Genomic DNA, 27,120 nt, shown 5'->3' with positions numbered 1-27,120 from the left:
TTACTAAGTACGGGTTTCACGAATTTATCCACAAGAGTTTCTGTCACAAGTTTCTGACGGTTATTATTCCTAACACACTTCTATATGTCACATTGGCACAAAACAGAACTTTTTTTTTTCCATAGTTGGGAGCAGACATGGATGCACATAATCTATTTGGTGCTGCCACTTATCATTTCAGCGAAAGTATTGTTACTCGTAAAATCGTCTTATGAGTAGGCAGTATAAGCAGTCATCGGATACGCTCAAGCAGGGGTGATAAAAATAAACGCTATAAAAACACAATTCGTTTTATGCCTGATATGGCACGATATGATATATATAGTGTAGCGTAGTGTAGTGTGTAGTGCTGCTTATGATTAGGTTTTCTCCGGAGCGGTTGTTTGCGCGCTTTCAATCGGAGACGTCTGGTTATCTCCGATTGATGCAGCGCAGGTTGCATATGTGCTGTGGCGCAGACATGCATTTTCCGCTGAGCATTCCTTTAAGGCAGCGTTGTTAGACAGAGACTAAACGGAGCGGAGCGCTCCACTAGACTCGCTGCGTGCTCCGGTGTTTCCACAGACATAAGCAAGTTCACGCACTGACTCTAGCTCCACACCGGTTTTGGAGCTTACAACTCTGACACTACTGCTGATCGGGTAGTGATTGGAGTCCGCGTATCTTTTAGAATAAGTGCGTAATTTCTTTGTTTATTTTCTCTTTTTTATTTACCTCTCTCTCTCTTTGGCTCTTCTTTTTTTCTTGTTTTGCCTGAAGTATTATGTTAGCTGACAGATTTTTTTTCTAGTTTTGAAATTCATAGTATATGTGGAAAGGCGTATTAGTTTTATATCATTGATCAAATTAATAACATTAAAATTAACTGAAAACTAACGCAGAAGTAAAGCTTTTCAGTAGCTAATGTAAACATTTATAATTTGCCTGTACAGTAAACACTCGTTTATTCACAAACAGTTTTTGTCAATTATTATTCTAATCGGTTTAGTTTAACGTAAAATATATTAAGGGAGTTTCAGAATGGGACAAAAGAAACGTGTGGTATCAATGGGTTAAAGTTTACTGTCCAAAATAATTTATTGAGATTCTTCACGAGACAGGATTGTGATCATTGAGTTAAAGGGTGTCAGTATTTGAACTGTCTCTTCTAAAACGCGTCACTCTTCCTCTGTAATAAAAAATATAAGCGGATATCAACTTAAGGATAATTGTAATTATATTATTACCACACGTTTCTTTAGTTTCAGAATGAAACTCAATATTTTAATCTAATAACTCAAGTTGCCTTTTAAATATTCCATAATTATGTATGATTTTTATTGCCTCGAAAGTTACGTTTTATAGAAATTTCAAGAATTTTTTTTCTAGACTGTGAACCTTTGGAACAATAGCACTAAAGCAGTTAAAAGAAATCGTATCAAATGTTTTGCGTAATTTTAAAACTACGAAATCGATATCACTAATTAACCGTCAATGTGTATCTGAATGGTAATAATTTATTTTTGACAGCAAGTACGAGTACCACAACCGCGACTCTTAATGTTAGCCTAAACACTTACATGCCTACATTTTAAAATTTAGACCTACTCAGAGAATCTATCTAACCTGGTCCACGCCATAGAGATTTCCAAATACGGACCTGTTAGCGTCCTAGGAGCGTTTGGCTTTTCTGACAACACAATCACCAACTCATATTTCATTTCAAGTAAGCGGCTCATCACTGAAGTTTGGAGTTTCATCTCGTAGCAATATGCTGGATCAATCTCAGAGGGTCCTTTTTGCTGAAATTCTTCTGCCTCTCAGTTTTTCATTCGCAATGTTACTCTGTCTGCACACAACACCACGAAATTATTTATTAGAACTTTTATATATAAATCAAAGTAAACACACTTTTTAATATATACAGTATAAATCAAAGTAAACGCACTTTTTATTATATACAGTATAAATCAAAGTAAACACACTTTTTATTATATAAAGTATAAATCAAAGTAAACACACTTTTTATTATATACAGTATAAATCAAAGTAAACACACTTTTTATTATATAAAGTATAAATCAAAGTAAACACACTTTTTATTATATACAGTATAAATCAAAGTAAACGCACTTTTTATTATATACAGTATAAATCAAAGTAAACACACTTTTTATTATATACAGTATAAATCAAAGTAAACGCACTTTTTATTATATACAGTATAAATCAAAGTAAATACACTTTTTATTATATAAAGTATAAATCAAAGTAAACACACTTTTTATTATATAAAGTATAAATCAAAGTAAACGCACTTTTTATTATATACAGTATAAATCAAAGTAAACACACTTTTTATTATATAAAGTATAAATCAAAGTAAACACGCTTTTTATTATATACAGTATAAATCAAAGTAAACACACTTTTTATTATATAAAGTATAAATCAAAGTAAACGCACTTTTTATTATATACAGTATAAATCAAAGTAAACACACTTTTTATTATATACAGTATAAATCAAAGTAAACGCACCACTTTTTATTATATACAGTATAAATCAAAGTAAATACACTTTTTATTATATAAAGTATAAATCAAAGTAAACACACTTTTTATTATATACAGTATAAATCAAAGTAAACGCACTTTTTATTATATACAGTATAAATCAAAGTAAACACACTTTTTATTATATACAGTATAAATCAAAGTAAACGCACTTTTTATTATATACAGTATAAATCAAAGTAAACACACTTTTTATTATATAAAGTATAAATCAAAGTAAACACACTTTTTATTATATACAGTATAAATCAAAGTAAACACACTTTTTATTATATAAAGTATAAATCAAAGTAAACACACTTTTTATTATATACAGTATAAATCAAAGTAAACGCACTTTTTATTATATACAGTATAAATCAAAGTAAACACACTTTTTATTATATACAGTATAAATCAAAGTAAACGCACTTTTTATTATATACAGTATAAATCAAAGTAAACACACTTTTTATTATATACAGTATAAATCAAAGTAAACGCACTTTTTATTATATACAGTATAAATCAAAGTAAATACACTTTTTATTATATAAAGTATAAATCAAAGTAAACACACTTTTTATTATATACAGTATAAATCAAAGTAAACGCACTTTTTATTATATACAGTATAAATCAAAGTAAACACACTTTTTATTATATAAAGTATAAATCAAAGTAAACACACTTTTTATTATATACAGTATAAATCAAAGTAAACACACTTTTTATTATATAAAGTATAAATCAAAGTAAACACACTTTTTATTATATACAGTATAAATCAAAGTAAACGCACTTTTTATTATATACAGTATAAATCAAAGTAAACACACTTTTTATTATATACAGTATAAATCAAAGTAAACACACTTTTTATTATATACAGTATAAATCAAAGTAAACGCACTTTTTATTATATACAGTATAAATCAAAGTAAACGCACTTTTTATTATATACAGTATAAATCAAAGTAAACACACTTTTTATTATGTACAGTATAAATCAAAGTAAACACACTTTTTATTATATACAGTATAAATCAAAGTAAACGCACTTTTTATTATATACAGTATAAATCAAAGTAAATACACTTTTTATTATATAGAGTATAAATCAAAGTAAACACACTTTTTAAAAGAGATCAGAAGTGTATTTTAATAGTTAAATTTACTTACTTAGTTTCTTCAAGTTCGCGATTGTGCGATCGCTTCAAATGGTCTAACAAATTCGAAGTACCACCACCCTTAGAGTAAATTCGCCGACAGCGTGCGACTTTATTATTATCTCCAACTAAATTAAAGAATTCCCATGCGACGGATATACGATTTAGTACCATTTTATTCCACTCACAACTACCCTCAGTCCGTACGCGTCGGTCGTCCTTCAGCTCTACGTCCTCGACCTTCACTTCGCTCCGAACCACCGCATCCCTCCGTATTTTCCCTGTTCCACCTACGATAGTGCCGGAGATCACCGGTGGAGGGCTTTATTCGTAATCTCCGATTCCTCCGCGGTAGTAGTCACTCCGATGAGCAGCACTAGTATTGTGGTGTGGTATGGTATGATATTATATTTATTTTCAGGCAACTTTCCAATTTTAGTCATGCTGAACCTTCACATTCCTGCTTGTCGGTCCACCATCACTTTAACACGTTTTCAGACTTTTCCATATGAGTTCATTTTTTATCCTTTCCATACTAATACAGTAGACTTTCGATTTAACGGACATCGATTCAACGGACTCCGGATTTATCGGACATATTTTAAAATCTCTATTTCTAAACTGTATCCTAATAAATAAGCTCCAAATTTCATTCAAAATCTCAATTGTATTTCTAGATTATTTCCCAATAAACACTCGCAAACTTCTTACTTACTGGCCTTTAAGGAACCCGGAGGTTCATTGCCGCCCTCACATTAGCCCGCCATTGGTCCCTATCCTGAGCAAGATTAATTCATTCTCTATCATCATATCCCATCTCCCTCAAATCCATTTTAATATTATCTTCCCATCTACATCTCGGCCTCCCCAAAGGTCTTTTTCCCTCCGGCCTCCCAACTAACACTCTATAAGCATTTCTGCATGCGCCCATACGTGCTACATGCCCTCCCCATCTCAAATATCTGGATTTAGTGTTCCTAATTATGTCAGGTGAAGAATACAATGCGTGCAGTTCTGTGTTGTGTAACTTCCTCCATTCTCCTGTAACTTCATCCCTCTTAGCCCCAAATATTTTCTTACGATGCTTATTCTCAAACACCCTTAACCTATGTTCCTCTCTCAAAGTGAGAGTCCAAGTTTCACAACCATATGGAACAACCGGTACTATAACTGTTTTATAAATTCTAACTTTCAGATTTTTTGACAGCAGACTGGATGATAAAAGCTTCTCAACTGAATAATAATAATAGGCATTTCCCATATTTATTCTGTGTTTAATTTCCTCCCGACTATCATTTATATTTGTTACTGTTGCTCCCAGGTATTTAAATTTTTCCACCTCTCCAAAGGAAAAATTTCCAATTTTTATATTTACATTTCGTACAATATTCTGGTCACGAGACATAGTAATATACTTTGTCTTTTCGGGATTTACTTCCAAACCTATCTCTTTACTTGCTTCAAGTAAAATTCCCGTGTTTTTCCTAATCGTTTGTGGATTTTCTCCTAACATATTCATGTCATCCGCATAGACAAGCAGCTGATGTAACCCGTTCAATTCCAAACCCTCTCTGTTATCCTGGACTTTCCTAATGGCATACTCTAGAGCAAAGTTAAAAAGTAAAGGTGATAGTGCATCTCCTTGCTTTAGCCCGCAGTGAATTGGAAACGCAACTGACAGAAACTGACCCTTACGGACTCTGCTGTAAATTTCACTGAGACACATTTTAATTGATTTAACTAGTTTCTTGGGAATACCAAATTCAATAAGAATATTATTTAAAACTTCTCTCTACAACGAGTCATATGCCTTTTTTGAAATCTATGAATAACTGATATACTGCACCCTTATAGTCCCATTTTTTTCCAATATCTGTCGAATAAAAAAATCTGATCAATAGTCGATCTTTAAGTCTGAAACCACACTGATGATAACCAGTAATTTGATCTAAGTATGGAGTTAATCTTCTCAACAGAATATTTGACAAAATTTTGTACGACGTCAACAAAAGTGATATTCCTCGAAAGTTACTACAGTTAGTCTTGTCCCCCTTCTTAAAAATAGGTACAATTATGGACTCCTTCCATTGTTCTGGTACAATTTCCTTTTCCCAAATAGCAAGTACAAGTTTATCAATTTCGCTAGATAATTCACTTCCACCCTCTTGTATTAATTCTGCTGGAATTTGATCGATACCTGGAGACTTGTAGTTTTTCAGATTTTCTATCGCAGTTTCGATTTCAGATAGTGTTGATGTCACAGCAACTTGTATTTGAATTTCGTCCCGATCATTTCTATTTGGCCTTTGTACATTTAGTAATTTCCCAAACTAGTTTTTTGCATCTGTTCAGGATTCAATGAGAGTCTGCAAGCAAGTCACCATTCTCATCCTTGATCACGTTTACCCTTGCCTGATATCCGTTCTTAAATTCCTTTATACCCTTATATAAATCTCTGATGTTTTTATACCTTCTATTTGTTTATATTCGCATTCAGTTCTCCTTCAAGTAACTCTGTTTGAACTCCTAAGTGTACGACTCGCTTCCCGTCTTTGATTGAAATAAATACCTCTATTCGCCTCAACTGGATCCTGTAAGAATTTCAATTTTGCCTGTTTTCTTCTTTCTACTATCCTGCAACAATATTCATCAAACCACGATTTCTTTTTCTTAAAACAAACACATTTTTCATTGCTATATTTCATTTCTCTGCACCAGTTCCTCCCAGGAAAAATCATTTCATTTTCGTGTTCCAAAATAAAGTTATTAATGTTTCTGTACATCATAACATTGCAATTATTACTGAAGATCATGGCGGTGCCATTTCGTACTGCAAGAGGTTTGTAAGTCGGTATTAAATATCTGACAAGTTTTGTGCATGTCTTCGTGTAAATTACAGAGCAATTGGACAGTTATTGAAAGTAACAACACACCAGGACACAAAAGCTTAGGCTAATATCTACTAAGGAGATAAATAAAATCGGGGAATTATTAATTTTAGTCCGCTGATATCTGTCGCTGAATAATGTCAGACAGCTTGGTTTATGATCCTCAGACTCGTGGCTCCCTATTACGAAGTAGCCAAAGTCGGTGATTCTGTGTAGTTCAGGCTTTTGGATTATGTAATTTGATTCATAGTCATGAATGAGTATGTAACAATAAACTATAATATCATATTGGTGCAAAGTTAATAATATTTTTTTTTTCAGAAAATATTTTTTTTTTTTCGAATTTTTAACAGCCTATTGTTCTGTAACTACTGCAAGTAAGATCGTTATTTTTGTCCATATCGATAGAAAATCTAATAAAGAATAATTCATCCCTCTGACGTATTTCAATATTGTGGACGATTTTCGTGTAAATTTAATTTTAAAATCCCTCATTGCGAGCCATTGCACGTTGCAACACAGCGCAGACAACAGCTCGTCTAGCGACACACCGAGTTCCTTGACCTCTTACATCTGTATCACGACAAGTGTGTGTGAGTGGCGATGTTGCCGGACTGCTGAAACTTCCAACTTATTTTTCTAATTAACCGTGTATTTAATCACAAAACGTAATATAGGTTTTCTATTCATTTGCGTGTAACCTATCGTGCCTTTCAATCAGGAACGTTGTTTCGCTTCCACTCTGTATATTAATTAATTCATTCATTCATTCATCAATTAATTCATTTATTAATTTATTCATTCAGTGTTCGGTCCAAGGGTAGGTCTTTCACTGCAAACCCAGCTTTCTCCAGTCTTTCCTATTTTCTGCCTTCCTCTTTGTCTTCTCATATGATCCATATATCTTAATGTCGTCTATCATCTGATATGTTCTTCTGCCCGAACTTTTCTCCCGTTCACCATTCCTTCCAGTGCATCCTTCAGTTGACATTCTTCTCAGCCAGTGACCAAACCAATTAATTTTTCTCTTCCTGATCAGTGTTGGCGTTTTCTTCACCAACTCTTTCCATATCCAGATTTAAAATGTGTCTCTTCGCTTTCTCCAATTCGTCGTAAATCATACATACATACATACATACATACATACATACATACATGCATACATACATACATACATACATACAGTCCACACCTGTGGAGTAACGGTCAGCGCGTCTGGCCGCGAAACCAAGTGGCCCGGGTTCGAATCCCGGTCGGGAAAGTTACCTGGTTGAGGTTTTTTCCAGGGTTTTCTCTCAACCCAATATGAGCAAATGCTGGGTAACTTTCGGTGCTGGACCCCGGACTCATTTCACCGGCATTATCACCTTCATTTCATTCAGACGCTAAATAACCTAGATGTTGATATAGCGTCGTAAAATAACCCAATAATAAGAATTAAAAAATACATACATAAATACATACATACATACATACATACATACATAATGTCTGGTTCCATTTTAATGAAATAATGGTTATTTTGGCATGAACTTTATATAGAGCTATTGTTACGACATATGTAAGTCATCATAATTCAATATGACCGCTCTTCACGTCAAAGCATTATGCCCAGCATGAATGAAGCCCTAAGCAAGCATGTCGCTGCAGATGCGTGTGAAATCCGATTCTTCAGGTCCTGTAGATTTCTTACTTCGCTTTATACACGCTTGACTTGATGACACCCAAAGCAAAAAATATCTAAGAGCGTCAAATTAGTGAGCGTGATGGCAGTGACCATGCTAGTGTTGAACCTTTGCCTATTCATCTGTTAGAAAAGCGTTGGTTGAGGAATCTTATCACAACTAACGCAAAATGAGGAAATGGAGGGTGCTCCATCTTGCTGAAAGGTAACGGTGTCAACAGTATAATCCTGTTGTGACTGTAATTCAATAGATTTTCCAGCATACTCATGTAAATGTCACCTGTAATGGCGGCACTTTCTGCGAACATCAACAGACAAACAGTGCTTTTGTGAACCCAGTCATACATTAAATTTACTATTGGTCTCAAATCCCAACACACTCCCTATGAGCTGCGTAATCTTTGTCGCAACCCCTGAATGTGATAAGGTTGCTTTTTTTGTGTGAACTTCAAACAGTTGATCAGCTGGTTACATAATTGGACGATGACTAGATGCTCGAGGGCTGCTCTCGATGACTTCTCGAATACGCTCCTTAGTCTGCTAGGGCATAGGAAGTCTACCAAAACGTGGCTCATCGGCAGCGTTTCCTGTTTTTTTAATTTATTGACAAGGAGTCGGATATTTGCTTGTGTTGGCTCCGGTTTTTGTAGTTTACGTGTAAACTCCTGTTGCACCTCTAGATAATGTTAAAAGGCACAGTCGGGCAACGACAATAGCCACACGTTCTTCAGTAGGGAAAGGTCTCCCAGTAGGCTACCGGACACTTAAGCCTTTTCAACAATTGTGGAAAATTTAAGTGACTAATTCCAATAAGAGCACTGCAAATATGATCAGTTGACTCTCCCTGTCACAATCTCCATGAATTTAATGGCCTACAGTTAAGACAAATTACATGAACAAATTAAAGTTAAACAACCTTGATATTAGAGCACTGCAAAAAATAATGAATCCCAGTGTCGGACATGCAGTAAACACTATTTGTTACACAATTTAAAACAAATACAAGCAATTAAAAAGAAAGAATCATTAGGATGAAAGTGTTTTCAATCGAAAGTGGACATTTCTGATGCCACAACAATCCTTTGCCATACTACTTGAAGAGAATGATTGTGTGGGACAATTATTGGGTTTACTCACAATGAACATACAAAACAATCTATGTTATCTGAATCAGTACAGTCCAAATGCGCCCAATCTCCACATACAATCCACTGTACCCAGTATTTATCATTGCTTTCAAAGAGATTATGCATTCTATACGTTAAAGTCGATAGTTCTTTTTACGATTCCATTTTCTTTACCAGATTTGCACTGTAGTAATTGAATTCCCTGATTTTAGTTCCTTAACTATGTCTCCTCAGGAACGAGACATGCGCAGCTGTCTCTCTGATAGTGATCCCTGTTCCGTAACTTTCCGCAATGCACATTTCATATTATTCTCTTCACATTTGCCTCTCTTATTATTTTCCACGTCAGAATAAAGGTCTTGAAATAAGAAATAGGTTGTGAAATCTTATCCTTGATGATATTTTCTTGTTCGGTACTGGGAGAACAGATACTGTCCGATACAGAATGACTAGCACGCTGACCTGAAATTTCCCGCTTCCAATCATAGTCAGTCGCAAGTCAAAGCCATATAGTACATAAACCCTTTTAATATACAATCCAGTAACTACATATCACAAACGCTACGGTCGCTCACGAGACAGCATAAAGTGTAGAAAATAATACATAGCAGTTGGAAAACATAACCTCACACTAAAATCCACGTAATCTACTGTAGAGGATGTCTCAACCTGTCGAATCCAGTGAACCAACAATTACTTTTTAACGATAAATAGTTGCCGTCTGTTGTGGCGTGTGAACTTTTTGGGGCCCCTTTTAGGGAGGGGCACCGGGTCCGTGTCCGTCAAAGATCTTGCGTAACTACGAAACTTGTTGTTGGACGGTGGGTAAGTTAATAAACCAATATGGTTAAATATCAACGGCCGCTTTAATAACAATTTTTAAAGATATGACTAAATCTAGTACATAAATATAAATAATATAAATTCTGTGCGCAGACAGAAAACCCCCAAATCACGCACAACCAGACAAAGTACTCCAACAAAAATGCAATGAAAATCTGTCATACTCATAATTGTGTACCCAGACAGAATATCACTCAACCCATCCACAACCACCTACAACCCACACAAGCAAGAATATAATAGCAATCATTCATAACCCATAAAACGACAACACTCAAAAGCGTAGAACAGGCAGAGAGCTCTCGGGGGAAAAACCACGCACTATCTTGTGGCAACTAGGTCGCCGCCCGCTCATCATAGCATACCGCCGGCGATGCACCGACACATACAGGCAGTAGAGCCCGCTCATCATAGCATACCGCCGGCGATGCACCGACACATACAGGCAGCAGAGCCGGCGAACTCGATCAGGCTGCCCGTAACTGTTTACGTCCGTGAGCGGGCTTACGCTTCGTATCGTTCGCCCGCCTGCAACCTTCCCTCTCAAGCAGGCAGGCAGTGTGGTTGCACGTGACTCCCAAACAGTCCTAAGAGTGACCCGAATGGCCTGTTGGGTTCCTCCGACCTGCGCCAGACTGCTGCTTTCAGATGCATGATAAATATGAACCAAGTCATTCAAACCTGACAAGAAGCCTATAGATATAGATAAACTACTGAAAACTTAATTTGTTGTCTTCTGAAACGTACCGTTAATAAAGACAAAGCAAACTATTTCTCGTCAACATAATATCCATTAAATACCAACAGTTATTATAAATTACTTGCACTTTCCTTTTCATCGTAGTAATATAAATTTAATGCAAACCATTCAAACTTTCAGCTTCATAAATGAGAACAAATCTGTCCCTCACAATTTAAATAGCAAATCAGTATTCTGAAGAACGAAAAACTTTTATACAGTTTACAGGTATTCATAAAGCTTTTAATTGTTGATAGGAGAAAGTTAAAATGAAATATTTTTTTCTATAATAGTTGTTGATATTCACAATAATTGTTACAATATCTTTTCAACATATTTCCTCCTCTCCCTCTCCTCTCCTCTCCTCTCCTCTCTCTCTCCTCTCCTCTCCTCTCCTCTCCTCTCCTCTCCTCTCCTCTCCTCTCCTCTCCTCTCCTCTCCTCTCCTCTCCTCTTCCTCTCCTCTCCTCTCCTCTCCTCTCCTCTCCTCTCCTCTCCCCTCTTCTCTTCTCTTCTCTTCTCTCCTCTTCTCTTCTCCCCTCCCCTCCCGTCCTCTCACATCCCCTCCCGTGCCCTCTTCTCTTCTCTTCTCTTCTCTTCTCTTCTCTTCTCTTCTCTTCTCTTCTCTTCTCTTCTCTTCTCTTCTCTTCTCTTCTCTTCTCTTCTCTTCTCTTCTCTTCTCTTCTCTTCTCTCCTCTCCTCTCCTCTCCTCTCCTCTCCTCTCCTCTCCTCTCCTCTTCCCAACTAGTCACAAGTTACGAAATGTTACTATTTTGTTGAGTCAGATGCACTTTGCAGGAATATGAAATGTATAATATTGTCTTATAATTTTATGAATTCTGTAGCGCAATAAATCGTAAAACTGTGTTTCTTTAATCAAGAAATATCTGCCGTGTTGGACCATAAGATAAAGATTTTTTGAAGTGACTAAATAGCCAACGAACTTAGGTTTCAAACTAGTACTGTTTCATCTTAACCAGCGCAGACTGTCTTCCGTGAATGCAAGTCACTCTGCCTTATAATACGAGCAAACAGGCAGGCTTTCTTGGGTCCCGCCTGGACTGAACCTATAAAACCCGGGCTCAATGGCTTCAGGCTAAAAGTTAACTTGCTTTGTAGCGTCACCGGAACCCAAGCCTGACCGCAACCGGGTACGGGCGTGAGTCTTGTGTGATTTGCCGGTCTCTGCTAGGCAGCATCGAGATGCTGCTAATCAGTATGCGCAGACAGAAAACTAATTTGCAGCATCTAAACCCGCTCTGAATAGCTTGGTGACCCCACGGCCGACTCATCCATAAACGATCGCCGCCATCCACAGGACGCTCTCGCACTGCAGTGCTGATCCTCGGTGATCGCCGATAGTTGGCTGAGGCGTTACTCACTGAACGGCTATCTCCACTGATCCCAGCCTGACCAGCAAGTCATGGGGAAGTTCATTTGTCCCGCGATCTCTAGAAAATAACTGAAAAACTGATGTGAGCACACCGAGATATAACAAATCCCAAGTGCCACGTTTCCACATGCCGCAGTCACCCTGTAGTCGTGGGGAATGGAAAAGTAACTAAACACCAGCTTTTCCATAAAGCACATTCAGTCAGTCCACAATCACTCGTCGTCCACTAGTTCATGTGATCACTGAGCGACATAAACATTCCTCCGACACAATGCTTGCATCGTGCCTGTCCTTGCCGGCAGCTTCTCTGTACTCGACCATGCACTCGGTCTGCGGAGAGTTAAGCGAAGTCCCATTATAACCTGCTCATCGGGAACTTTTCCAAGGAAATATATGAATATGTGACATGGGCGATGAATCGGCATAATTTACAGCCATATCGAACACAGACACCAAGTCCCGAAATGAATAGGTCGCCCGCCGTCTTGCTCACGAACCACCAAATCCTTCAGTGTCCAACACAGGCACTAGCTCTCCAAGGACTCACAGCTAGAGACTAATATTAACATTAACTGCTGACGACAAATATCCAACATAGGCACAAACCCGGCTATAACTGCGCTGACAACCCGCAATGTAACCCAGACGCTTGACCGACGTCCATCTCCTACGTCACTCCCCAGACTGCGCCTCTCTCTCCGATGTCCTCGCACCCAACCCGAGCCTCTCCCCGTGACTGCCTACTCCGAACTCCAAATCTTCCCACCGCGTGGTCAACAGAAGCCGCCAACCAAGTAACGGAAAATTTTTGAAAAGAACACCAATAAGAAAACAGAAAAATAACCAATAAGAATCAACCATAACTCAACCAATAATCTCGCTTTCCATATCCATACAAGAAATTAGAGAGGAAATGGAGTATACGAAGGAGAACCTAATGGAAACCGGGTACGATAGATCAACCGAAAGGAAAATGAATACGGAGAACACAGGGTGCCGAAAATTAATCGGCACACTATTATCCACCTGGCATAGCAAGAATTATGTTGTCCGCTACTGGGAGCTGTCCGTGTCTAGGGGACTTCCCCTACTCGACGTACTAGCAGTTCAGTCTGAAATAATAAACAAATTCCAACGTTTACTCAAAAATGGATCCAGACATTGTGTCCGCTGTGTAGCCTGTATGAATATTTTTTTATTAGCTTGCTCCCTGCTCGTTTATTATTTACTTGTTTGTTTATTTTGTAGAGATGTGCAAGTGTTTTATGACATGTGTTCTGACGATTATTTTCTTTTTATAGGTCAAATTCGTCAACGGAATTTGGGAGCATATTCTAGTGGAAGAGGTAAGTAACTGATGAGTGAACATAGTTAATGGTATAATATGTTGCATTCAGGCTTTCCCTTAACATAATCTCCATTGGAAAAGTGTTCGCGGATTTTTTTAATCGATTTAATTATAGAACAAGAATATTGATTCCAGTTTCGGACTTTGTAGATTACCTGAAGAATTCCATTTTATTCCATCTTTACAATGATTACAGCGAGTCATTGTCTCCTTTCCATCAACTTTCCTTAATTCATAACACTGGGTAACAAATTTTGAGCAAATTTTTGTTTCTCCTGGTTTTTTTTTTTTTGGTTTCATATCGATAAATCACATACGGTGAGTTCGGAAATATCAGTATTTTCATTGTAGCGTCAATAGTTCTTTGGGAAATTAACTGTATATGTTTAAGTAATATGCATATTTATTAGGCTTATCAGAAAGAATAATGACTATATAGTACAATCTTTACGATGGACAATACATATTTATACAATAACAGTCTTGAATTAAGTATATTAGAAATGCAGATGTGATCGTGCTTTCCTCTTGTGTTGCTGATTACTATCCCTACCAAACCCCACACGTAGTCTCCCATCATGGCTGTATCCCGTTTTCCTTGATATCGCAATTCCATACTTTGCATGTCTTGGTGGAATCGTCTTCCATGTTCTTCAGACACATCGCCTAGATTCTGCATAAAGAAGTCCAAATGGGAGTGCAGGTAATGCAGCTTTGTTGACATTCTGCACCTAAGTTATGATATGTATGTAGCAAGTTCTCAGTCTGCTCTCGGTAATTTGCACTCTTCTTATTGCCTAGGAAGCCGTGCACATCACGAAATGCTTGCCAGGTACTTGATTGAGTGGTGTCATTTTTGTTCCAACTCTATGGCCTCCAGCATCAGTCTAATGTGAGATCCAGGAAACACTCCAGCAATTACTTTTGCATCAGTTAAATGTGGAAAAATGGAGCGAATATATCGCAAAGCATATGGCTACTAGTCCAGACCTTCCCCATTCCTAATTTAATGTGGAAAGGATGTAGCAAAATCGTTTCCCTCACAATAAGAGATTCATGTAGGACATTCAGTTGTCCTGGAACAAGTTTGTTACGTAAAGGCCACTCTCATTGGATATAGTGTTTCATTGTTGCTCGGTTGTCCCATAAACAGAGGAAGCATGGATACTTAGTGAATCCACCTTGGAGTCCCAGTAAAAAACCTATCATCATCATATGGTTGGTTGGTTCCCTCCAAATTCTGGAAACAGCGAAAGGCATACATTTCCGAAATCCTCGTAGTCATCCTTCCAGGAATCACAGCACACATGTGGTGCCCATGAATTGTCTTGGCCTCGTATTGGTACTTCAAAGTAAGCTGTATAATACTTGGTGCCAGGTCTGATGTCATGCTTCTTCTGCCTTGTACTGATGTAATATCCACAAACGTAACAGAAAGAATCCGCTGAATTCCTGCAATCACATTTGGAAGTCATGCTTTAACGTAGAACAAACATAATTAAGAATATCGTTGTATTTCTGGAACAGTTATCATTTCAGAAAACGTAATTATAGATTTGAAATCAGCGCAAAAAACTGAACCAGAAACAATTAAAATATCGAGAGAAACATTTTCGTTGTTACCCAGTGTAATCATTCATAGGAACACATATTCTCTTTAGTTACAATTTATTGTTCGAGCATGCATTATCGATAATTTAATGTTTGATGAAATGGCAAGTGACAGCGGTATTAATAAAATTTCTCTAGGGCTTCCTGTCCTTAAATATAAAAATAAACGCTGGAAGAAAGACAATAGCCTACTTCTTGCACCAAATATTGCAAAGAAACTATACACCTCCAACAAGTAATTATATATCTTCTGGTACATTTCAGATACGTTGCAATTTCGTCAAATTTGTCAGTTTTTTAACATTATAAGATATCTCTTCAATCTTTAATAATGCTTATTTTCATCATCATTATCTCGTTTACAATTATTCTTGTCTGTTAAATATTTGTCCATTTTCACAGTTTTTTTTTCCAAATCCCGTTCTCCTTGCAAATATATTTTTCATCATTATGTTTTTTTTTATCTGTACACCAGTCCTTACACAACGTGAATGCTAAGATAGTTAAACGATTTTATTTCCAAAATTCTTACTTTTGCTGTACGTTGTCAGATTCAAATTGCTCAAGATATTTCAGACACATTTCATAATACAAAAGTTTTGCAACTTATTGTTCACATTGTCTGACAGCTTGTGTTAATTTTGCTTTGTATGAAAAAGGAATGAAGTAAGTTGCTACATTCATTCATTCATTCATTCATTCATTCATTCATTCATTCATTCATTCATTCATTCATTCATTCATTTAGTGTTCTGCCCAAGGGCAGGTCTTTCACTGCAAACCCAGCTTTCTCCAGTCTCTCCTATTTTCTGTTCTCCTCTTTGTTTCCTCATATGATCCATATATCTTAATGCCGTCTATCATCTGATATCTTCTTCGCCCGTTCACCATTCCTTCCAGAGCCCATTCAGTAGGGAGTTTCTTCTCAGCCAGTGACCCAACCAATTCATTTTCTCTTCCTGATCAGTTTCAGCATAATTCTTTCTTCATCCACTCTTTCCAACGCAGGTTCATTTCTTACTCTGTCTGTCCACTACACACGTCCCATTCTTCTCCTTATCCAGATTTCAAATGCATCTATTCGCTTCTATTCACTTCGTCTTAATGTCCATGTTTCTGCCCCATACAGTGCCACTCCATACAATGCACTTCACTAGTCTCTTCCTTAGTTCTTTTTGCAGAAGATGCTCCTTTTTCTATTAAAAGCTTCCTTGGCCATTGCTATCCCCCTTTAGACTTCCTGGCAGCAGCTCATGTTACTGCTTATAGTACACCCCAAGTATTTGAAGCTGTCCACTTGCTCCACTGCCTCATTTAGAATTCGTAACTTTATCTTCTGTATTTTTCTTCCTATGGCCGTGCACTTCGTCTTGTTTGCATTTATCTTCATCCCATACTGCTCACAGCTGTCATTTAGCTCCAGTAGCATACACTTTAGTATCATTTCCTCTTCTGCTAATAACGCCGTATCATCAGTAAATCTTATGCACGTTATTCTACTTCCTCTTACTATCACTCCTCCCATGTTTTGAAAACAGTTCTTTACTAAATCCTCCAACTAGATATTGAACAGGGTAGGAGATAACGGACATCCTTGACGTACTCCTCACCAAATTTCACTTCCTTCTGACATTTCTTCTCCCATTCTGACTTTCACTCGTTTCATATAAATATTACTGAACAGTCTTCTCTCTTTCAATCCACACCAATTTTCTTTAGGATTCCGAACAGCTTATTCCAATCCACTCTGTCAAAAGCCTTTTCTAAGTCCACAAATGCTATGTACACTTCTTTATTCTTCTCCAGGTATCTTTCGCCGATTGTTCCTAGCAGTCCAATTGCATCTCTCGTATCTTTTCCCTCCTTAAGCCAAACTGCTCTTCTTCCAACTGTTCTTCCATCTTAGAATATAAACGTCGATTCAGTATTCTTATCAGAATCTTCGCCGATTGCGATATCAGGCTAATAGTCCTGAACTCATTACATTTCTTGGAATTATTTTTCTTCTGGATTGGAAGCAACATTGTCTCCATAAAATCTTCAGATCATTGACCGTTTTCATACATTTCGTTGCATAATAATAGAATTTCCTTTTTATCTTCACCCAAGCATTTCACTAATTCAAGGTGGATTCCATCATCTCCTGTTACTTTTCCATCCTTAATTTTCTTTAGCGCTAGTTTAGCTCTTCCCTTAAAATAAGAAATCCTTTCTCGTCATATGATACGGCTTCTTCGTCCTCTATAGCTAAGTCATATGGACCATTCCCTGTCTCATATAACTCTTCTACATATTTCGTCCATCTGTTTAGTATTCCTGGTTTGTCTGTTATTTAATTTCCGATGTCGTCCTCTATCAACCACATGGAATTCCTGTTCTTGTTTGTGAAATCCAAACTTTTACTTGGCGTTACATTGAATCATATCTTCCTTTTCTCTACATATCCTTTATTTCTTCACATTTATCTTTCATCCAGTTTTCCTTTGCTTTATCAGTTTCTCTTCTTATTCGTTGTTAAGCTTCCTGTAGTTTCTTCTATCTTCTTTTGTGTAGATGTTTTTCCATTTCTCCCTTTCCTCCATCTTCTTCCACATTTTCCCTGTGACCCAAGATTTCTTAATTCTCACACTTTCTGCGTATCCTATAGTTTCTTCTGCTGTTGTCTATATGCAGCTTTTAGATGAGTCCAGTACTCATTACTATTCTCAGGTGTGGATTCTAATGTAGTAGTTTTCTCTTGAAAATCTGCTTCAAATTTTCTTCTGTCCTCTTCGTTCTCCGGTGTTGCATGTTGAATTTCTTCGTCACTTGTCTTCCTCTTACCTTCTTCAAACGAATATCTACTTCGCCTATTAGCAGGACATGATCGAGTTAATATCCGCGCCTGGTAAAGTCTTCGCATTTTTAAGCAAATTCGGAATATTTCCTGTATCAATATATAGTCTGTTTGATATCTGCTTTCGTCCCTTGAGCATGTCCCTGTGTAATTTCTTCGTTTACGTTATTGGATTAATGTATTTCCAACAGTCGTTGCATTTCTTTTACAGAATTTCACCAGATATTCTCCTTTATCATTTCTTTTTCCCAATCCATATTTTCCAACAGTTCTTCCATCTTGTCCCCCTCCTATTACCGCGTTCCAGTCGCCCATTAGGATTACGCATGCTCCCTTCTCCTTCTCAACTATCCCTTCTATCTTGTCATAGCGTTCTTCCACTTCCTCGTCTGGTAATCCACTACGTGGCATGTAAACTTTAACTAGCAGTAAATCCATTTCTTCCCTTGTAGTCTCACCATTATCATCCGGTCATCTACATAACGCAATGATATCAGTTTATTTTTTACACGAGGTCCCAGTAATACACCAACACCATGACTTCCTTTGCACTCACCGTTTGAATAAAACAACCTAAATTCATCACTCACCAACTCACCACTATTTTCCCACCTCACTTCTGGTATTCCCATCACATCTACTTTGTTTCTTCTCATTTCTTCCTTCAAGTTTTCCAACTTAACTGCTTGCACAAGAGTCCTTACATTCCATGTTCCAACCCTTTCTATCTCTGTTGGGTTGTTGTCCTTCCACACCATCCCCCTCTAATGGGGAGAGTTGAGGTCCGGAAAGACTCATCATGCAATGTTTGCAGTATTTCTTGGGAAAGATAAATGCGGTAGCTTCCCGTTGCTTTCCGCACACCACTCTCTCTTTCGCATCTTAAAAGATCCCAGGGGCCCCAGCGTGGAGGTGAGGAGAGTGAATTTGACTAATTAGGCCCTCCGGACTTCACCGAAATTCGCCTCAAGGGTTAAATATCAGTTATATCAGAGTTTTTGACCCGATCAGAGACCGGGAATGCCAATTAGCCTTTGCCCCATAACCACATTGTAGCCCTTATTTACACTACGCCGACTTCTGTTGCGCAGAACAATGTATACTGGAGAGTACCGCATTCTTTTGATCCGGCAAATGACGACGCGGCGGCCATATTTACCCTTCCGGAGACTTAGTATAATGCAAGACGTGCGTAGGAACACAGGTTTCTAGTGTGCTATTCCATTCTTATTTTGAAGAATGCCGTGTTGTTGTGCGGTCAATGTGTAATCAATTGGCGTTATACAAAATTAGCATTTGGTCAGAAACAAGAGGAGGAATATACGTCTATGATTAATTTTCTCAACGACATAATATTTTCACTGCGGGCTAGAGCAAGGAGATGCACATCACCTTTACTTTTTAACTTCGCTCTACAATATTCCATTAGGAAAGTCCAGGATAACAGAGAGGGTTTGTAATTAAACGGGTTATATCAGCTGCTTGTCTATGCGGATGACGTGAATATGTTAGGAGAAAATCCACAAGCTATTAGGGAAAACGCGGGAATTTTACTGAAAGCAAGTAAAGCAATAGGTTTGGAAGTAAATCCCGAAAAGATAAAGTATATGATTGTCTCGTGACCAGAATATTATACGAAATGGAAATATAAAAATTGGAAATTTATCCTTTGAAGAGGTGGAAAAATTCATATATCTTGCAGCATCAGTAACAAATATAAATGACACTTGGGAGGAAATTAAACGCAGAATAAATATGGGAAATGTCTGTTATTATTCGGCTGAGAAGATTTTGTCATCTAGTCTACAATAAAAAAATCTGAAAGTTAGAATTTATAACAGTTATATTACCGGTTGTTCTGTATGGTTGTGAAACTTGGACTCTCACTTTAGAGAGATTAAAGGTATTTGAGAATAAGGTAATTAGGAAAATATTTGGGGCTAAGAGGGATGAAATTACAGGAGAATAGAGAAAGTTACACAACACAGAACTGCACGCATTGTATTCTTCACCTGACATAATTAGGAACATTAAATTAGATGTTTGAGATGGGCAGGGCATGTAGCACGTATGGGCGAATCCAGAAATGCATATAGAGTGTTAGTTGGGAAGCCGGAGGGAAAAAGACCTTTGGGAAGGCCGAGACGTAGATGGGAAAGTAATATTAAAATGGATTTGAGGGAGGTGGAATATGATGATAGAAAATGGATTAATCTTGCTCAGGATAGGGACCTATGGCGCGCTTATGTGAGGGCGGCAGTGAACCTCCGGGTTCCTTAAAAGCCAGTAAGTAAGTAATGACATAATTTTTGTAATTGAAAACATAAAGATAGACAAAAGCGGACGTTGGAAACCATTCCAAACTGGTATAATATTGGTAACAAGAACAGTTCTTGATTTTCAAGAAAGATGTCTCAATGAAGCGAACTTCAAATATCTTATGGTAGATAGATGCACGCAGGATACGTTAGAAAATTTATTTTCTACTGTGCGTTCCATAAATCCAATCCCGGACGTAACAGAATTCAAAACTGCATTACGATTTCTCAGTTGTTCTCAAAAAACGAAGCATGGAAATTACGCAGTTTGCGATTCTGAACAATTAGTTGAGTTTCTAGGTACAGATGTAAGTAAACCCGAAACAGAAAGGTCTAGTGAAGATGAATGTGAGCAAAAGGAAATTGAGGCTAGATTGTAATTTAACTGAAGATAGAAATATTGACTTGAGTGAACAACAAGCTCTTTACTGTTTGTTGGGATCAAAATAAAACAAAGTAAGTTACGTAGTAAGCTATTTGTGAAAACTGTTTTCCATCTCTAATAACTGATAACAGGGATTAATCTATAAATTTTAGTAGCACATTAGTGACTCTCAAGTCGTACAAGGAAATGTCACTTGTATACCCTTGTAAATTCGTGTTTGGTATAATTCTAAATGCAGGAAAATGTGAAACGTTGGTAGAAAAAGAGTTGACACTAAAGGATTTGAAGTCTTTATTCATTAACACTTCAACTCTTACGTTCCAAACTTGTTATAATATTTTTGAAAAAGTCTTATCATTGTATTTTAGGACTAGAAGATATTTATTGTTAAGAAAGTTGTGTGTTATAGCAAATGCACTACAACAATCTGTTAACGTGGCAGTCGAAGTGTTGGTATGAGAATTGCAGTAGAAAATTGCTGATGTTATTCCTATTGAAATAACATGTTAAATAATAAAGTGCTATCTCTAATGAGTCATTTCACTAATGACAATAACGTTTATTAATCCTTGTCTCCGGTATTCAATAAACCACAACAACATGTATGAAATCGCCTTTAGTTACCTTCCTTCCAGCATTGCTGCTTACGCTTCTGTGCCGAGCAAGGAGTAAATATGCGTGCCGGTTGACGTCACTGCTATAATTATAACGAGATTAGCTCACTTTAATTGATTTTGGCATGCCGAGCACTTTTTCCAGGTGATTGGAGTGACATCTTCTCCCCCTATAGCCTATACAAGTGTACAGGCTAATTATAATATCAAGATTGTCTTTATCAGGATTTTTCTCCCTTGAACATGGTGGAGATTTGAAATTATTAATATAATTCCAGTCAGATATGCACCACTTCAGTGATGGGTTACCATTTTGGCCAATGAAATTGGACAGAATGATATCGAATGTATTAGCATTCAATAATTATCGTAAATATCGGTCGATTATACTAACCATGGCAGTAGAGCTCAGTGCAGGCCTACTCTATAAAGATTAATGAAATCAGTGGATTGTTAGAGTTAGTCCAGTAGAGACAGTGTCGTTGTTGAAAATAGCTGTAGATTATTTTCTTTGTTTGTATTACGATTGGTTTTAAATCAGTAACTGCTACTGATCTACAGATATATTATGATTTCTGCATAATTATTACCGATTTTTTTTCTTTTTACAGAAGATCCTTGAAACGCAGCTTCTAGCTGCTGTCATCGACGCGATCGTAAGTAACTCCTTAATTTACAATATATAAATCTTTAATAGTTGTATCACTGTATTTCCATATGCAAATTATTAATTGAAAAAAAAATAGAAAATAGATTTAGCTTCAGAACAGAGATGCTGATATCAGTTTTTAATTGTACCGGGTGTCGTAAGGCAAATCCGAAGTCTTGAAGTAGTGAATGTTGAATATTTATAATATTGATACTACAGTCTTTGTTTCAGATGGAAAAAGCATTACTGTAAAATATGTTCAAATTTATTGGCTTCCTCATGAGCCTTACAGTTGTGGATACGAGAATGGAAAGTTGCTAAACATTGTCGTTCGCTTAAAGCCTTGGTTTTTCTGAACCGACGCATGCGACGTGCGAGATGCGAAGCCCGCCTCGCACAAATCCGGACTACATGAGGGACAGTGAGTGGTTTCTATGGCTGCGATCTGCACAGGTTGGCAGAGAGGCCTCGCGGCGTCGTCTCGGACCGAATTGCGCGGCCGGATTTGTGAGAGGCTTCAGCAAATGGCTTTGGATCTAGAGGGAAGAAACAATGGTGGCTGGTAAAGAAAAGTTGTAAATTCACGGCTTTTCACTCCTTAAATTTAAAGGAATTCACAACTTTTCGATGATTGGTTGTATCTCCCTATTCAGGTGAGAAAAAGAGGAGGTGAGAAGGGTAGCCTACTCGTCGGAGTCGTTACAAATACCTGTTCTACTTGACCAATCAACATTAGATTGCAAAGAGCGGAATATAAAATACGTAAGATATGAAAAACGAACCTGAGGGTTCACAAGAACGGATATCTGAAGAAAATACTAACTTATCTAGAAAACAATTGAAATTGGATAGCCTAGGTAGAGTATAAAAAGACAGTCTACTGATGGCAAATACTGTGCATGTAGCAGTGAACCCGTATTAATTCACTGACAGTGTTCTTCCCAACGGCAGATCCTTCACTGCAAATCTAGCATTATTCAATCTTCCATATTTTCTGCCTTCCTCTTATTCTCCACATAGGTTTCAAATATCTTATATTGTGTATCATCTGGTAATTACTTCTGCTCCGAACTTCTTTTCCCGTTCACAATTTCTTCCAGTGCATCTTTCAGTAGGTAGCTTCTTCTCAGCCTGACCCAACCAATCTGTTATCTGTTTACAGCAGGGATGTTAAATCGCCTGTATTACGTGCTCATACTACAAGCATTACAAATCCAACAAGATTCACTTTTCAGCAAGATAAAGTGCAATCATCGCTCTTAAGGAAATGTTTTGCAGGTTCTTGAGAGCACGCAGTGCAGGCGCTTTGAAATCCCTGGTTTACAGCTTTTTAAATGAGTCCAGTACTCATTATAATTTTTAGGTGTGGATTCTAATTTAGTGGCTTTCTCTTGAAAACTTGCTTCAAATTTTCTTCTTTCTCTTCGTTCTCCAGTTTATCTATATCCAATTTCGTCACAAGAAAAATATTAGAATTAAATACATATAGCGTTGACAAATAGTCTGATGAAGATATCACTGTCTTCTCCACTAACAATGCAGGATAATTTTGGCTTATTCTTTCAAAAGTAGCAAGACGGCGAATTCCATTGGACATAACAAGCGCTCAGCAACTGATTCACGCGAACTCGCAGCGTGAGAAACCACAAGCTTCTCAGCTCATTGCGAAAATGGTACGCAGCGCCGGGGTTGGTTTTTCTGAACCGACGCACGCGAGGTGCGAGGCCCGCCTCGCACAAATCTGGACTACACTAGAGATAGTGAGTGGTTTCTACAGCTGCAAGATGCGCGGTATGCGCAGCGTCGCAATGAGGTCTCGCTGCGTCGCCTCGTACAGATTCGTCCGGCCTAATTTGTGCGAGGCGCGCACTGTAAGGCTTTAGCAAATAGCTTTGCAGCTAGAGGGCAGAAACAATGGTGGGTTGTACAGGAGAGACGTAGAGAGGATTATGTTTACATTGCTTAATTGTAAATGAATCCACAACGTTTCGGAGAATGGTTTTATCTTCGTCATAGGTGAAAAAAGGAGAGTGAGAAGTTGAAGATCATTATGAGAGTTCACATAAACAGATAAATGAAGAAAATAATGAAGTTTATAGGAAAATAAAATTATTCATCGCTAAATTTAAAATGTTGAACACTGGCAGCTGTTAACGAAAAAGTAATTAAAGAAAGGAAGTTGGAATTAAGCCATTTTTTAACAATATTAGCACCTATATTAGCATTTCTATATGCTTCTTGCCAAGAAAAACCACTGAAAATAACTACTGTATCATCCGCATATGAATATATAAATCCATTAAATTTTTCTAAATTTATATTTAGCAGATCGTTAACATATATTAGAAATAAAATGTGTCCCAAAATTGTTCCTTGCGGTACACCTATATCAATATATTTGTATTCACTAAATTGATCTTCAATTTCGGTGATTTGATTTCTGTTACTAAAATATGATTGAAATAATTTAAAAACTATACCTCTAACTCCAATAGTATGTAGTTTGTCCAAAAGTAAATAATGTTTGATAGTGTCAAAAGCTTTCCGTAGATCCAAGAAAATACCCAATACCAAATATGTTCACCCTGTTCATATTATGCTTCGGGTCTCTGCACATACATCTTTTATCATATTTTTTTTTTACCCTTATAGTCACTTACTTACTTACTTTCTTACTTACTTACTTACTGGCTTTTAAGGAACCCGGAGGTTCATTGCCGCCCTCACATAAGCCCGCCATTGGTCCCTATCTTGAGCAAGATTAATCCAGTCTCTATCATCATATCCCACCTCCCTCAAATCCATGTTAATATTATCCTCCCATCTACGTCTCGGCCTTCCCAAAGGTCTTTTTCCCTCCGGCCTCCCAACTAACACTCTATATGCATTTCTGGATTCGCCCATACGTGCTACATGCCCTGCCCATCTCAAACGTCTGGATTTAATGTTCCTAATTATGTTAGGTGAAGAATACAATGCGTACAGTTCTGTGTTGTGTAACTTTCTCCATTCTCCTGTAACTTCATTCCTCTTAGCCCCAAATATTTTCCTAAGCACCTTATTCTCAAACACCCTTAACCTATGTTCCTCTCTCAAAGTGAGAGTCCAAGTTTCACAACCATAAAGAACAACCGGTAATATAACTGTTTTATAAATTCTAACTTTCAGATTTTTTTACAGCAGACTGGATGATAAAAGCGTCTCAACCGAATAATAACACGCATTTCCCATATTTATTCTGTGTTTAATTTCCTCCCGAATATAATTTATATTTGTTACTGTTGCTCCATGATATTTGAACTTCTCCACCTCTTCAAAAGATAAATTTCCAATTTTTATATTTCCATTTCGTACAATATTCTGGTCACGAGACATAATCATATACTTTGTCTTTTCGGGATTTACTTCCAAACCTATCTCTTTACTTGCTTCCAGTAAAATTCCCGTGTTTTCCCTAATTGTTTGTGGATTTTCTCCTAACATATTCACGTCATCCGCATAGACAAGTAGCTGATGTAGCCCGTTCAATTCCAAACCCTCTCTGTTATCCTGGACTTTCCTAATGGCATACTCTAGAGCAAAGTTAAAAAGTAAAGGTGATACTGCATCTCGTTGCTTTAGCCCGCAGTGAATTGGAAACGCATCTGACAGAAACTGACCTATACGAACTCTGCTGTAAGTTTCACTGAGACACATTTTAATTAATCGAACTAGTTTCTTGGGAATACCAAATTCAATAAGAATATCATATAAAACTTCTCTCTTAATCGAGTGATATGCCTTTTTGAAATCGATTAATAACTGATGCACTGTACCCTTATACTCCCATTTTTCTCCATTATCTGTCGAATACAAAATATCTGGTCAATAGTTGATCTATTACGCCTAAAACCACACTGTTGATCCCCAATAATTTCATCTACATATGGAGTTAATCTTCTTAAAAGAATATTGGACAAAATTTTGTACGACGTTAACAAAAGTGATATTCCTCGAAAGTTACTACAGTTAGTCTTGTCCCCCTTCTTAAAGATAGGTACGATTATGGACTCCTTCCATTGTTCTGGTACAATCTCCTTACCAAACAAAATAAATATAATGTCACTTCGCTGAAAGTAACTTAGACACCAATTATATACGTAGCTTTATTTTTATTTTTGATGTTCTTTTTACTGCAGTTGTATTCATCTTCATATTGTATCTTACTTTGTCTATCATTCATTGATGTCTAAGTCATTTTTATAGTGAAGTAGAACGATATTTATACTTCAGTTCGCTCATCCGATTTTTCACTACAAACTTGTCAAATCAACACGAAAAGAGGGCCGGAATTGTTTCCGAGCAGAGTTTTCTCGGTGGTTATCAGCACAAGCAATAACAACCTCTACTGAATCCGTGAATTTATAATGCACTGACAATGAAGAAAGGAGAAGAGCGTTCATTTTATGCAGTAATAGTTAACATCATTCTGCATAAGGTACGGCGTACACTTAGGATAGCTTTAATACTTTCATGACTTGTAAAGTTCGAGCACACTGTTCCCTCTATCAGGGCCAGACAAACAACATTAAACTCATTGTTCGAAGAATTCATTCGTAGTTTTCTGTCCAAGGGCAGATCTTCCACTGCAAACCCAGCATTCTCCAATCTTTCCTATTTTCTGCCTTCCTCCTTGTCTCCGCATACGATCCATATATCAAATCTTCTTCTGCCCCGAATAATTATCCAGTTCACTATTTTTTCCAGTGCATCCTTCAGTACGCAGTTTCTTCTCAACTAGTAACCCAACCAATTCCTTTTTCTCATCCTGAACAGTTCTTTCAAAACATTTCCATCCTTCTCCATTTACACATTTCAAATGCTTCTAGTCGCTTCTCTTCACTTCGTCGTAATGTTCATGTTTCTGCCCCGTACGATGCAACACTCCATACAAAGCACTTCACTACACTTTATAACAGATGTCTTTGGAGCAGACCATAACTA

At 37.2% G+C, this 27,120-nt stretch overlaps 1 protein-coding gene across 1 annotated transcript in view; it reads left to right on the top strand.

Annotated features, from left to right (window-relative positions):
• The window catches only part of LOC138693956 (uncharacterized), a 250,879-nt gene that overhangs the window by 184,426 nt on the left and 39,333 nt on the right, over window positions 1-27,120 (top strand). Inside the window, exons 10-11 of the mRNA XM_069817684.1 lie at window positions 13,678-13,722; window positions 22,100-22,144. Of these exons, the coding sequence (XP_069673785.1) occupies window positions 13,678-13,722; window positions 22,100-22,144 (90 nt within the window). The remainder of the gene's footprint in view (window positions 1-13,677; window positions 13,723-22,099; window positions 22,145-27,120) is intronic.

The sequence above is a fragment of the Periplaneta americana genome, unplaced genomic scaffold (assembly GCF_040183065.1).
Source record: "Periplaneta americana isolate PAMFEO1 unplaced genomic scaffold, P.americana_PAMFEO1_priV1 scaffold_26, whole genome shotgun sequence".
In the NCBI taxonomy this organism is placed as follows: Eukaryota; Metazoa; Arthropoda; class Insecta; order Blattodea; family Blattidae; genus Periplaneta; species Periplaneta americana.
Note: the sequence above shows the minus strand (reverse complement) of the source record. Positions and strands in the feature narration are given on the sequence as shown.